Raw genomic sequence first — 14814 nt, 5'->3', positions numbered from 1 at the left:
CCTGGGGGGTGCCTTGGGATATGAAATCAACCACTACTCCCTAAAACATGTTTGAGGCAGCTAGATGGCAATACATACTGTCAGTAGAAAATATAGAAAATGGAAGTGACAAACCAATGGATAGTTGTGTCACGGACGCTTCGTCTCAGCGATGTGTATAGATCGAAGACGTTATGTTTAAGTTTTTTTTGTTTTTTTTTGGAACGAAGGTTCGAGAAAGAGTCCGGCTTTGAATTAACAAAGCCATCAACCGGCCAGGATTACACAAGGCCACCAAGCATGAGCGACCGAAAGATAAATGAGAGCTGACTGAGCAGCTTACAACGCAACGCCCACTACTGCACATCAAGAAAATACACGAGAAAATCCTGCAAGTAATGTCGAAGCCCGCTGCACCCCGGGACCAAAGGCAGGCAACAAAGAAGCATCGAGGATCAGTCAGTAGCATGGAGGCACCGAGGGTCGCCTGACCATGGAGCATCGAACAAAACGAGCACATGTCTTCCAACGCCGAAGAGGAACCCTATCCTCTCGCCTAGGCTCGAAGGCGCCGCACCATCGGATCATTGGGAGCTCACCCGAGAGCTAGAGCAGGTGTCGGCCGACACACCAAAGCAAGAAAACTATCGGTCCTCGCCACACCGAAGACACACCACATCCATTGCACTGCCATCTTCCTTGGACACCGAGAAACAGAAGGAAAGCTGCCGGGAGGATCGTTGAAGAAGCACTGCAGAGCACCAGGGGCGAAAGTTGGAAGCACCAGGTGCCTCTCCAGTGTCCGCACAAGGAGAGAGGCATTCGCGGTGCGCGTCGTGGAGCTGTCAACGGGAAGAGGAACCCTATCCCCCTCCAACCCGGCTCAGGAGCAGAGCCACCATGACACACCACGACCTTGTCGCCGCAGAGCAACACTCCGTCAAGGCATACACCTGCAGGAACACACACCCTACACAGAAAAATCACCCCTTGGGCTCGCTGCTGATGAGCACTCTCCCACCTCACAACCACTCTCCCGAAGAACCAGAGAGCCCCAGGCGGCGTCTTCAAGAAGAGAACGACGCACAGGGCGCCGCCGCCGCCCAACCCAGGACAGGTTTTGGGCTTTCACCCGGGATCTGGGACGGGGTGGCAAGAACAAGTCCTCAGCGGCATCTCCAGGGAGAAAACCACGCGCGCACGCGCTGTCGCCGCTGTGGCCGGAGAACCGGCCAAGGGATTACCCCAGACACAGTCCTATACCACCATCCCCCCGCCAGCACCGGATCTGATAGCCAAAGCCACAAATGGGACCGCTAGAGGGGGTGGAGCAGAGGAGGAGAGGAGCACGACCTTCAGATCTGGAATGGAAGAAGCCCACGCCACGACCACCTCTTGCCGGCTCCTCGCTGCCCGAGCTGCCGAGGAGGCCGTCCGCCGCATCCCGCGCCCGCCACCTGTCGCGAAGGTGGCGCCGCCCCGGCGTCCAGGGTCCTTCGCCGAGGGACGAAGCGACGGGGAGCCTCGCCGCCACCTTCATCGGCAGCCTCCTAGGCGGTGTACCTCTGGTGGTGGCAAGGGGAGGGGGGCTGGAGGGGGGTGGCGGCGCCGGGGGAAACCCTAGTCGCCCCCGAGTCGCACAAGGGGGACGACGCGGGAGCCGGGATGGTGGCAGGTCCTTTTATTTTTCTTTTTGCGGGGACGTTATGTTTAAATTGACATATACCCCACACCTCAACTTATGCCTTAGCAAAGTCACAGAAATATTTACGGACAAATAAATGTATATGGTTGTACATCTCTTTTATGCCAACCCTGGACATTAGAGTATGATGATAGCATGGTTTAAACTTGTATTGGAAATGTAAATTTAATGTGTGTACTTATATAAGGTACGATTGCATATGTGGTGAATATTCACCCTTTTTCAGATAAAAGTTTAACATGACAGGGGCACAAACATCCTATGTTGAGTTCATGCAAACAAAATCAGTAAAGAATAGCATACTCTGACATGGACTTGTCGTTCAGCTTGTTCAGACCAAAGCGTAAGGTTCGAAAAACTAGACCAAAGCGTGAGCATCATTTCTTCTATGTGCTATGAAAGCTATGTTTACGATCCTACCCTGCACACCAGTCTCCTCGGCAGTTGATTTCATATTGCCAAGTACTCCCTCCGTCCGGAAATACTTGTCATTAAAATGGATACATGGGAATGTATCTAGACGTATTTTAGTTCATAGATACATATCTTTTTATCCATTTTGATGACAAGTATTTTCGGACGGAGGAAGTACATATTTTCTCAGCAAGAAATAGCTTTGGATTCAATCAGATATGAGAGAATATTGATCCTGCTTTCCAATACAAAGTATCCAGTTATCACCCCAGCTGACCATTCGTAATAGCAATTTCATAATCGGAAAATTAAAGGAGCCAATGGATACAGAAATACTCTCTCCGTTCCTAAATATAGGTCTTTATAGAGATTTCAACAAGTGACTACATACGGAGCAAAATGAGTGAATCTACACTAAAATATGGCTATATACATCCGTATGTGGTGGTCCATTTGAAATCTCTAAAAAGACTTATATTTAGGAACGGAGGGAGTACCTGCGAACCATTTCAGAATCATTTGGGGACAACGGAAGGAAGGAATAGGAGGGAGTTGAAATGGGAAAAGCGGAAAAGCATCTGCTCGCAATAGAAAAAAAATCAACAAAAGAATTAAACTAACACAATCCAATCTCTTGATCATTTCTGGCAGAAGGAAAAAAACATAGTTGCTCAAAACATGAAATCCGTGTGCCAATATCTCCTACTCAAAGGGGTAATCAGTACAGATAAACTACTCAAGAGATCCACATCCATCTCTTTATGGACAAATTGAAGTGTTTCTGGAATCAGAACCATCTATTTTCCCCTGTTTTGACGGCTTGCCTTGTAAGAAAATTTGAGCCCAATAAATTTTGGTGGACCTGGGAATAATGTGGTGCCATGCACAATTGTTTTTTTTTTTGAATTGGAACACCTTGCATTCCAAAAATCACCGTGGACCAGCCAAATCAGCGGTCACTGCATCGGATACAACTCTAGGGAGGTTTACTGACCACTCTTGGTAGTCGGCATTGACATTCCGCCTACCTATAGCCGCAAGCTCATGGGCAGGAACATTACACACGTGAGGACAGTAGGAAACAGTCCATTCAATAAAGCCAAGCTGGAGGAGATATTTGATCTCACGGAACAGGGTGCCCAGGTTGGATCGGTCAAGAGAAGTTGTCGTTGCAGCTTGCTGGACCCCGATACAGTCCGTCTCGAAAACGACACGTCCCATACCATGGAGCTCAGCCAGTTTAATTGCATGTGCGAGGGCACTCGCCTCCGCTTGCAGGGCCTCGCCCATATGAGATAGACTGCCTGCCGCAGCAAGGATCACCTCTCGAGTGTGATCCCGAGCGATGCACCCCCAACCCGCGAGCCCAGTCCCCGGATCAAAGGATCCATCCAAATTGATCTTGACGACGTCGGTGGTCGGGTGGATCCAGCTAGGCTTCGGTTTAGGATTGCTCTGACCCTGCTCCCCAAAATATAGGCGCCATTCCGCAATGTGCTTTGACAACATGAAGCCGAACTCCTGGACCGTAGCCCCTGGTCGTTGTGATTTGCTTTGTTTCGCTCCATCCACCACATCCACAACAGGCAGATAGTATGCAGTTTCTCATCCTCCGGCGAGGAAACAATGAGGTTTAGGAGTTGGCGCGGTGACTGGCAAGGGAGTAGTTTCTGCCGTGTCTGCTCTAAGCCGCACGCCTTCCACATCTTCTTCACTTCCTTGCATCGTAGGAACAGGTGGCCTCCATCCTCCTGTAGCCGGTGGCATACCACACAGTCCGTCTCCAGTTGCTAACTTATTTCGCTCCACATTCCTCAAAAGAGGATGACTGTTATGGGCCAGTCTCCACAAAAAATGATGGATCTTTCCAGGGCATCGTACCTTCCATAGCTGCTGCCACATTCTTCTGTCCCCCTCTCCCACAGCTGAGCTTTCCCCGCGCGAGCACGTTCGTTGTCTCTGGAGCATGTCAGTATAAACCCTATATGCCGATCTTACCATGCACAATTGTACTGGTAGCCAATAAAGTCCACATGACCATGTTGTGAGATCTAAAATTCTGAATGACCTGTGTTATGACTGTCATTAAGCTCTAGTATTTCTTGTAAATGTTTACCAAAAAGAGAAATATCATTTTGAATCCATGTGCTGCATCTGGAGGAGCATCTACGGGAGTAAATCGCAAAAACCATCACAATTGCGGGCCCTAATTCAGAAAACCACCATCTTTCGGTTTTCTTTTCTTTAAGAAAACCGCCATCATTGTGTTGACAGTTTTTCAAAAACGTTAGCACCTGTTGACAGTGCTGACATGGCACCAAAATCTCTCGTTGTTTGACTCAAACAGTAAAGTGTAGATGGGCCCGCCCGTCAGCATCTACACTCGTCTGTCCCCAAGCATTTCTTTGTGGCATTGTATCGAACAGGTCGCGCGCAACAATCTGGGGCGCAAAGCAACGGCAGCTAGCCAGAGGTCTTGAACCAGCGTGGTAGCCGCCGGCGTCGAAGGCCACCTGAGCAACAACAAGTTGTACGAGGCCTTCTCCAAGAACCTCGAGCTTGGCATCCACGAGGACTCCCAGAACAGGACCAAGATTGCTAAGTCAGCTCAAGGAGTTTGAGGGCAAGAAGCTTGTCTCTGCCACCAACGAGGGTCTGAAGCTTGATGAGAGCGAGGAGGAGAAGAAGAAGCAGAAGGAGCTCAAGGAGAAGTTGGAGGGGATGTGAAAGGTCATCGAGGAGGTTCTGAGCGACAAGGTTGAGAAGGTGACCGTGTGTTGTCTGGTGACTGGCGACTGGCGAGTATGGGTGGACTGCCAACATGGAGAGGATCATGAAGGCCCAGGCCTTGAGCATGTCGAGCAAGAAGACCATGGAGATCAACCCTGAGAAGGCCATCATGGACGAGCTCCGACGCCGACAAGAAGGACAAGTCTGTCAAGGACCTGGTGATGCTGCTCTTTGAGACCTCCCTGCTCACCACCTTTGGCACCAGGATCCACCACCGCATGCTCAAGCTTGGCCTGAGCATTGATGAGGACGACACTGACATGCCACCCCTGGAGGATGACGCCTAAGCGCCAAGCAGTGGCGGAGCTACCACAAAAAAGCTGGGCGGGCCACCTTTGTGCATTGTAGCATATACATACAGTAATTGCTACTGCATACACGGTTTGATGATTTTGCTGGGCGGGCCACCTTTGTGCATTGTAGCATATACATACAGTAATTGCTACTGCATACACGGTTTGATGATTTTGCTGGGCGGGCCACCTTTGTGCATTGTAGCATATACATACAGTAATTGCTACTGCATACACGGTTTGATGATTTTGCTGGGCGGGCCACCTTTGTGCATTGTAGCATATACATACAGTAATTGCTACTGCATACACGGTTTGATGATTTTGCTGGGCGGGCCACGGCACGGGTTTGCCCGTGAGTAGCTCCGCCAGTGGCGCCAAGGCTGTCGACTGTCGTCCTTGGACTTGGATGTCCATGCCCTGCACCGCCTAGTTGTTGTTGTTTTTTTTATCTTAGAGTCAACGTTGGATGGTTTTGGCACGTTTTAGCTGTATCGGTTTTGTCTTTCTTTTTGGCTGGACAAACATTTTAAGCGCGGTTAGCTGAACAGTTCGTTATTGTTGGTTCTACAATATGTGTTAGTTTCCCCTGCTATTGCTTGCATCTGCTTTACTTATGTTTTCCTTTGCTTTTGCTCCTTGGCTTGTATGGCCACTTCTGGATTCCTTGTCAAAAGGAAAAGGGCAGTAAAAGGCGCCGGTCGACCGGCCCAAACTTTCTGCCGGTCCCTGCGCGGCCATACGATTTAATACGTACACACGGTTGGATTGCATCTCTCCTCCACCCCCGCAACCATCCCCCCGATCCATTTTTCTTCCCCCAAATCCTCATGGCAGTTGTAGGCCCAGATGCGCAGCGCGGGGTCGCTACAAAACTTCTTCACCGGTCGCACTTAGAGTCTCAGTCCTGGTAGGTCGCCGTCTTCATCGATTGCAGCTCGTCGTCATCGCATCTTGCCGCCAAAAAAGAAGTTGATGCAACTCTGCATCGAGTAAAACAAATGCATCAAAAACAAATGCCGGTTCCAGCAAAATTGGGACATGGTTCCAGATAAATTGTGAATTGGTTCTAGCACGATGCAACCTCTCGTATGCATCAAACTCCTATGTTTTTGTCCCAAAAAAAAATGCCGGTGAAGCAAAAAAAATTCTCAGTTTCAGCAAAACAATACATCGGTTCCAGCAAAGAACAAAAATTCAGCAAAAAGAAGACGCATCAGAAAAAACAGGCACCCCCCCCTCTTGCAGCTCCCCAGTCGCCGGTTGCAGCTCCCCGTGTCAAACGATGTTGGATGCAGCCCTCCGGCAATGCGTCGACATTGTAGCACATCCAGGAGCTGGTTCCAGCTATTTGGGGCACTGGTTCCAGCAAAAACGAAGATGCTCAACAAAATCGAATGGGGATGGTAGCAAAAACGAAAGAGGCTTGCAGCAAAACAGATGGGTAGATCCAGCAAAATAAGAACCTGGTTCCAGCAAACCCCTTGGTTTCAGAACAAACACGCCGTCGCTGATTGCAGCTTGGCCATGGGGAGAACAGACTTTGGGCCGCCATGGAGAGGGCGTGCAACCAGCTGCCGGCGGACAAGGAGATAGGAAAAAGAATCGCAATTATGATAGGAAAAAAATAGTCCAGCTATAATGATTTTCCAGTATGATAGGAAAAAGAATCGCAATTAGTCACCCTGTTTTCCCCTAAGTAGCAGTTTTTTCAAGTGTTGAAATAAAGAAAATAACAAGGAAGTTTACAAGGCATGGTTTCTGTAGGTATTCCCATCCTACTACCTCCGTCCTGGTTTATAGGTCCCTTTTGTAATTTGTGCCAAACTTTGACTAAAGACTTAACTAAGAGCATCTCCAACAGTCGCGCTAAGCGCCGCGCGCAAAAATCCTATTTGCCGCGCGCGCTTCGGCTGGTTTAGCGCGGTCGCCAGCGCTGGCTCCAGCAGCCGCGCTATAATGCAGCGCGCGTGCGCCGCTCCAGCAAAGCGCAAAAATACAGCGCGCGCGCGTCGCACAAACCACATATACATTTCAAAGAAGAAGAGAAAAAATGATCAAACAAACAAAATAAATCAACAATAAATAGTTCAATTTCGTTATCATTACAACTCAAACAAATAGTTTATCGTTCAGTACAACAAATAATGCAATAAACACAACAAATAATGCAGAAATCATGATGCTCTTTGTCGTCCATACCATGCCCACCACTCTTCAATCAGATCATTCTGAAATTCATTATGCGTTGCGGGACGCTGAATGGCATGATAGGAGGCAATAAAACGGGCTACCCTTTCAGCCCTCCGTCGCACTCGCACGGGATGTCCCAAGAGTTCATACTGTAAGTAGTCTAAATCTTGGCCACACTCATTCTCGATGATCATGTTGTGCATGATCACACAAGCGTGCATGATGTACCAAAGCATTTTTTGCAAATTGGACTTGCAAAATCCCAAATGCTCTCTCCACATCTTTTCTAGCCGCCGCCTGAGCATTGTGGAAATCAAGATATTTCTTACGTTCCGACTTTTTCAACGGCATCAATCTTATCTCTCCAAATTTTCTCTCAACCCATAACCGAACCACCGTGCTTCAGTTTTTTATTGATATGCATAGCTAGGATCATTGCAAGATCCTCCTCCTCTTCCATATCAAATTCTTCTTCGGAAGAATCAAACGACGAACTCATCTACAATGTTCAATACTATATTATAAAAACTACAATTCAAAACATGCCCCAAATTCAGGAAGTTTGAGCAATACATACCTTGTAGGCGTTTTGTCAAACACCTTGCGGGCGCGGCGCGGCAGCGAGCGCTGTTCCTCAGACGAGGGAGGCGCGCGAGCGCCGGCGGGACTAGGAGGGGATGGGGCAGAAGCGCGGCGACGCAGGGATAGGCCGGGGAAGCGCCTAAACGGTCGCCGGAAGGGCGAGGAGCGGCGGCGGCGCGGCCGGCTGAGGGTGGAAGTGGGAGAGGAAGTGCGAGAGCGAGCGCTCGAGTGTGCCGCGCGCTGCAGCGGGCGTCCGAAATACACCACGCGGGGCAGTGTTTCCGCCAGTGCGCCCAACTCGTTATAGCGCGCGCGCTAAAAGCGACTAATTTGCAACGCGACGCTATTATAACGCGGCTAATATTAATGCATGTCAAGAAAAATTATCTCATTGAATTCGTATTTAAACATAGTTTTCAAAAATATAATGATTGATGACATGCGTGAACATTTTGTTAGTTTAATCTATGTTAAAAATTTGCCACAAAATATAATGGGGACCAATAAACCCGGACAAAGGTAGTTCGTAGTAGGAAGTTCTGTACTTTCGGAAGAAAGGATTTAGGAAACAAAGCTTTGCATTGTTGCATGCATTATGTGCCCAGGTCTCGCCTCGCCTCGCCGGAGTTGTCCCAGCCGCAAACTGGCTGTCGTCCAGTAGGGCAACGAGACACCACGCCGGCAACGCATGCCGACGACAAACAACAAGTCAAGCGCGCACACACACACCACGCCTAGCAACCCAGGCAGCTCGGAAGGCAGGTGTCAAAATCTATATCTATATCTATACCTCTATATCTATACCTACTAATAAAGCAAGGTGGTATTCTTGGTTTCATCCCGCCTACGTGATTTTGTTATTTGGACTTTTTTTGATCTAATGAGGTGGTACTATTCACGTGAATTTCTGGCCGTGTTTTCATGCGATGGGAGAACATAGTCGGAAGGTGCAACGGCCCAACTGGCTGGGCATCGACCTTCCTTTGATGGGCCTGCTCCTGCCACTTTCATGAAAAAAGATAAAAAATATATGTTTTAACTGGGTATCGAACCCCTAACCTCTGGGTTGGGCCACGAAGGCTATAGCCAGCCGGCCTATAATCGGATTGCATTAAAGAACTGATTCAATCAATATTAGTCCTACCTCGCTCCTTTAGATCAAATTTCACCAACTTAAATACACACGTGAGTTGTAGTAGATTCAACTTATATCAGCAAGTCATCTTCAAAACCAAGAAAGAGAGGAAACAGCATACCAAAAGGAGAGAAAACTCCATAATGAAGGGGATATGGACGATGCAACCATGTTGTATTGGCTCTAATTAGAAGGATTTATGGGCTTGGCATGGTGTGATTGGCTCTAATTAAATTAAATGAGAAAAAGATACATGCATGGCTCTAATTAAAGGAAATGATGACATGATAAAAGCGTACATGCATGACCCGTATGCCGCGTTGATGGGCATTTTGGTGAATGGCGAAACTAGCCTTTTTCTCAAATCAATGCATCAATTTTCTTCCCCGTTGCAACGCTTTTGTGCTAGTAAAATTAAAAAAGAAGTGCAGGATACGATCAATTAAACAAATCGCTATGTGAGTTGAAATGGCAGATGAATTGACAACTCAAGCTTCAGTCATTACATCATCGCTATGTGAGGACACAGCACTAGTTGAAATGGCAGATGAATTGACAACTCAAGCTTCAGTCAATACATCATGGACAGAGTCCAAAAGTTTGATGATTGGCAGTTCTAAACTGGCTCAAACCAAATACAACGTGCTTCAAGTCAGTTCAATTCAACAACAAAATGTAGTATGAGAGGACAATCAAGCTTCCGCAAAACCAACATAGTCGAATTGACAAGTCTAAAGCTTCAGTCCATACATCAATCATCATGGACAACCCAAAATCAAGACCTTCCGTTTTACCAAAAAAGTTCCTCCCAAGCAAAAGCAAAACAAGCACCAACACTGCAAAGGCAAAGGCTACTTACTTCCAGGTCGGGTCAAACACCACCTGGAACCCGACCCGGGGCTGCTGACCCATGGCACGAAGATCAACATCACCTGTTGCCCGCAACACAATACTAGCCAACCTTTCTTCAAACTGTATCATCCCGCCCACATGAAGATCCGAGCTGAAGCGCCCCTTGAGAGTCAGGGTATTGTCATAGTTGTAGGACAGGCCGCCCGTCAGACAGACTGACCTCTTCTCCGCAACTGGATCGTGGAAATAAGTCAGCTCCGCGGCACCTGTAGCCCTTCCAACCGCCGTGTCAAACATAACCTGGAGCTTCTCACGGTTAAGTCTGCACACCCAAACATCACAGAACATCAGTCCATATTCAGATCTACTCCCTCCGTTCCAAATTACTCAATCGCAGAAATGGATGTATCTAGAACTAAAATACATCTAGATACATCCATACCTGTGACAAGTAATTCAAAACGGTGGGAGTACTTCAGAGATAAAATAAGGAGGATATATATATGTGATAGGATCTTGTCTTGTGCAAAGAACTCACCTGGTGGACAGACTTCCAAACTCAGTAGTGTCCATCGATAATCCAAGCTCAAATTCCCTGACCAATCCACAAGACTCAAAAGATAACCTTGCACCTCCACAAATCCCATCAGCTATCCCAAACATGCCGGACATGTTGAAAACTGGATTAGCACTGAGGCCAACAGAAGCGCTCAGACAGGCACGACGATGAATAACATCAATTTCAGCCTGCAAAATTGAAAATTCACAAGTCACCATGTCAACATTCAACATTCAAACACTACCAGCAACTTACAAGGTAGAACAACTACAGCTACAACAAGGTAGAACAACTACAACTTTCAAGGTAGAGCACCACTTAACATCTTTCAAGGTAGAACAACTACAGCTACAACAAGATACCTTAGAAGTGTCACCAAAGGGTAGAACAACTTTCGCCTTTGCCTCCATCTTGTAGTCTAGATATTCCTTGCCATAGCACAAAGTGGTCTCAACCTAGACAAAGAAGATGGCAAAAATCCTAAGGACAATGACCCGCCAAAAGCCAAATCAATTCAACAGGCCAAGATTTACAAAGTCAGTACCGAGGGGTCGGACTTGAGCTCAACGCCAACGCCCAGTTGTTTGTCACAGATCAAAAACCCAGCTTTTCCGATGCCATGGAAGGGCGTCTCCTCGTAATCACCAAAGAGGGCCTCTGAAAATTTTGACAACGAAATGAGAACAAAAATAGATCAGCACAGAGAAAGACTTGCACAGAAAAACTAGGCCAAAGAAACAATAAAACATTACAAGAACAGCAGCAGTCACAAGCAACAACCAACATAAATAACAGCATTAATGCACTACAAAGGTACTCTTGAGCTCACCTTTTGCCCTTTTCCCGATGAAGTGAAAAGGAGTTGGCCCAGCACCAAGTTTAAGAAAGGGATGAGGCGCCAGACTTGGAGTTGGTGGGGAGTCCACGGGACTTGGAGGAATGACCGAAGGTGAAGAAAACCCATAGCCCCTAAAGAACATTCCTATTGAGACCAGGAATCCACCCATTAAAGTTTTCAATTCTTTCAACTCTGCGGCAGCCTTCTTCAATCTCTCGTGCATCTCTAGCGGAATCTCCGCGGTCTTCAAGAACTGGTCCGTCTCCTTGATAAGAGAAGACAACTCACTCTCTTCGGCCTCCTTGAGAGCCTCAGCCAATTTCTTGATAGCAGAAGCTTCCTCAACAGCACCTTTCTCAGAAGCCTCAGCAATTCTCTTCGACTCTCTCTCCATTAATTTCTCCAGCCTGGCGAGAAAGTCCTCAATGTTTTTAGCAGCCGGGGATGAGACACCATAGGACTGCCTGAGAGACTCCAAAGTCTTGCCGAGCTTAGCCATTTGGTCTTGCATAGGCTTGCCAGATGCAAGAACACGTCTGAACACTGATAAGTAAGGACCCTAGCAGGCAAAACATATACATCCATCAAAATCTGGGACCAATGGAATAAACAGAGAATTGTTTGAATTAAGTTCAAAAAAACTTCTTTGTTTACCACATACCACAGATGCAGTCTTCACCATATCAGACTCATCATGGGCAAAGATATAAAACTCATCGTCTTCAGCACTACTACTTACTGTAAAGAATTCCGCCTCATGAGAAAAGTGCGAAAGATTATTGGCGTAATGTGCCAAAAAACCCGTCATTACCTTGGCAGCAGTAGGCCTGAGAGAGCAAATAATATGTTTAATAACATGCTAAATGAAAAGGGGCCAACACCACATCAATATCTTATTGTCACAAAAGATGGAACATTAAAGGAGTGTTTAAGCTAGGTAGCATGACAGGATTTGCAAACTGCACAACAATTAAGAGTCATAACAACACTGCAAGTTCCACCTTGGGCTTAAAATTAAAGGTCAGACACACAGAAGTTATTCTTCAAAATACATAACGTCGTTAATTCCATATAGGACAGTAATTTGAAATAATATTTCATGCTGCTAAGGCCCTGTACAATGCAAGGTGCTTGAGGTAGATGCTTAAAGAAATAAACCAGTCTTTCTCTAAGCACCAGTGCTTATTTGTAGAGGATAGACGCTTGATTAAGCATCTGTCCTGTAGAAATAAGCACCGGTGCTTATTTGTAGAGGATAGACGCTTGATTAAGCATCTGTCCTGTAGAAATAAGCACTGGTGCTTAAGAAGAACTCAGTTTATTTTACTAACCATCTCCCTAAGCACCTCCCATTGTACGAGGCCTAATTCCTTGTAGGGCACCATTTCAATGGGCAAAGTACCTGCGATAATGTGGATATCCAACACGCTCATCAGCAATACCTCTTGAGAAAGTAGTAAAGAATCTGCACAAGAAGAGCATAGGCACGGGTTGGGGTTGTTGGCAACATATAAAATGGGTAGAAAGCAAAATGATTGAACAAAGTCAGGTGGTTACCTCTTGATGGGATTGGAGGTCTTTCCATTGTCACCAGAGACAGGGCCATGATTAGTACTGCAAGATAGTGTTGAAGACATTCTAAATTAGTGGAACAATACATGAAAAAGATAAATAACAACAACGCAACCTGTCAAGCAGAACACTACTCCCTCCGTCTCATAATGCAAGACGTTTTTTGACACTACACTAATGTCAAAAAACGTACTATATTATGGGACGGAGGGAGTAGGACTGAACAGAACACTAGAACTAATTAATCATAACAACAGGAACAACGCATGCTAAGAACTTAAATACTTGGTAAGCAGGAAAAAGAGCCACAGGGAAAGGACCGCGTAGGCAACGATTAGCATGGCTACTGCATTACCAAGAAACAGTTACTGACAGTAGCAGAACAGTAAATAAGAAAAGCCAAACCATTTTCAAGCATAATTTGAATGGTAAAACTGGGCACATGATATAGTACACTGACAAAACAGTATACATTTCACATTCAGAGGGCAACATTGGCAACGCAATTGACATAGGACAATAGGCAATCTGCACCTAGATGCACTTCCCTTACAACAGGTACATATCTTGGGGTGGAAGAACACCTATGTTTATAAACCGCATTATCCCTACCACATATCTTCATTGCCAAATTAAACAAATAGACATATCACGCATTCTGACTAGCACAGCAATTACATGATTTTAGCTGAGTCCACTGCACTTGAAATTGACTATGAATAAAGAAAAAGAGCAGAAAGGTAAAACAGTCACACGATTTAACATGATAGTTAACAAGCATCTGAGCATAGACTTCACATCCGGAAGATAATAATGTCATATGACGACCATGAATAAACAAATGGCACAGCATACAAGACGTCATCTAAGATGTTGCATATATAAAGCAATTACAGCAGATGATAGATTTCACTTCACTCTGGAAAGGTACTTTTGAACATGTTTATAATATTGGAAGGTGATCATGCGAAGAGCATGACCAATTCTAAAAAATAATAAGCTATGTTTATAATACACAAAAAGCATTTAACATTCAGAGAGGTATCATGCAAAGAGCATGACCAATTCTGAAAAAATAAAAAGCAAGCAATTTATAATATTGGAAGGTGATCATGCGATGAGCATGACCAATTCTAAAAAATAATAGGCTATGTTTATAATACACAAAAAGCATTTAACATTCAGAGAGGTATCATGCAAAGAGCATGACCAATTCTGAAAAAATAAAAAGCACGCAATTTAGATTCTGGAAGGTGATCATGCCATTCGAGTGACCATGCATACTAGACAAACGTCACAGGATGCACATCAAAAAATACATCATATAGAGATGCATTCAAAAAAACATGAACATCACAGGATATCCATCTGTCCGGTGCAAGTTTCAGGAATAATAAGAGAAACAAGCAGGACACACATTTGAACATGAACAATAGACACACATCTGATCATGTATTTCACATTGGGAAGATAATAATGTCAGAGCCCTGCTCAGAAGGCCTAATTAAACCACGAAATCGACCACAAGACAGGGGAATCGCATCACGCGCGTCACCAAACCGCACCAGCTCGAAGCTACACAGCACCACGCGGATCAGCCCGTCCCAGCGGAAGAATCTGGACGTGTCCAGAAGATAGATGGGGAAATGAGATGGTCACCTGTTCCAATCCTCACGATCCGCGTAGGTCTCCTCCTGGTAGACATGGGGATCCGCCTGCTCTCCCTGGTCCGGCTGGTCTCCCTCGTCTCCTCCATGGCCTCCCCTGAAAAAACGACGAGGGTGGTGAGGGGGATCGAGGAGAAGAGAGGTCGGAGAAGAAGGGGGAGGTCAGATCGGGGGACGTTACCTCCTGCGGGCCATCGGAGTCCGGCCAGCGGTGTCGCGGCGGCGGCGGTTGGAG

At 46.3% G+C, this 14814-nt stretch overlaps 1 protein-coding gene and 1 pseudogene across 3 annotated transcripts; one reads left to right on the top strand and one right to left on the bottom strand.

The window, feature by feature from the left end:
- The first annotated feature begins 1286 nt into the window (after window positions 1-1286).
- On the top strand, window positions 1287-5175 carry LOC119358039 (annotated as a pseudogene).
- A 4451-nt stretch (window positions 5176-9626) lies between these two features.
- LOC119355949 lies at window positions 9627-14808 on the bottom strand. Of its 3 annotated transcripts, XM_037622847.1 has the most exons (11): window positions 14761-14808; window positions 14572-14676; window positions 12898-12954; window positions 12672-12742; window positions 12152-12167; window positions 12002-12078; window positions 11332-11899; window positions 11047-11159; window positions 10865-10957; window positions 10482-10690; window positions 9627-10265 (listed from the first exon to the last, which is right to left on the bottom strand). In XM_037622847.1, the coding sequence occupies exons 2-11, from the start codon at window positions 14666-14668 to the stop codon at window positions 9947-9949; spliced, it is 1620 nt and encodes a 539-aa protein (XP_037478744.1). In that variant the 5' UTR covers window positions 14669-14676; window positions 14761-14808; the 3' UTR covers window positions 9627-9946. The 3 variants fall into 3 exon arrangements, with proteins under 3 accessions (XP_037478744.1, XP_037478742.1, XP_037478743.1); XM_037622845.1 differs by lacking the exon at window positions 12672-12742 and adding an exon at window positions 12743-12805 and having other exon boundaries at window positions 12002-12167; XM_037622846.1 differs by lacking the exons at window positions 12002-12078; window positions 12672-12742 and adding an exon at window positions 12743-12805 and having other exon boundaries at window positions 12080-12167.
- Between the last annotated feature and the right edge of the window lie 6 nt (window positions 14809-14814).

The sequence above is a fragment of the Triticum dicoccoides genome, chromosome 2A (assembly GCF_002162155.2).
Source record: "Triticum dicoccoides isolate Atlit2015 ecotype Zavitan chromosome 2A, WEW_v2.0, whole genome shotgun sequence".
Lineage (NCBI taxonomy): Eukaryota > Viridiplantae > Streptophyta > Magnoliopsida > Poales > Poaceae > Triticum > Triticum dicoccoides.
This window is presented reverse-complemented; position numbering and strand designations above follow the sequence as displayed.

Bases quoted from the DNA above. Each gene is read 5' to 3' on its own strand.
- LOC119355949 (XM_037622845.1), bottom strand. The intron at 11,160-11,331 runs GTGAGCTCAAGA...CAAAATTTTCAG, and splicing joins CATCGGGAAAAGGGCAAAAG to AGGCCCTCTTTGGTGATTAC. The intron at 10,958-11,046 runs GTACTGACTTTG...TTCTTTGTCTAG, and splicing joins AGCTCAAGTCCGACCCCTCG to GTTGAGACCACTTTGTGCTA.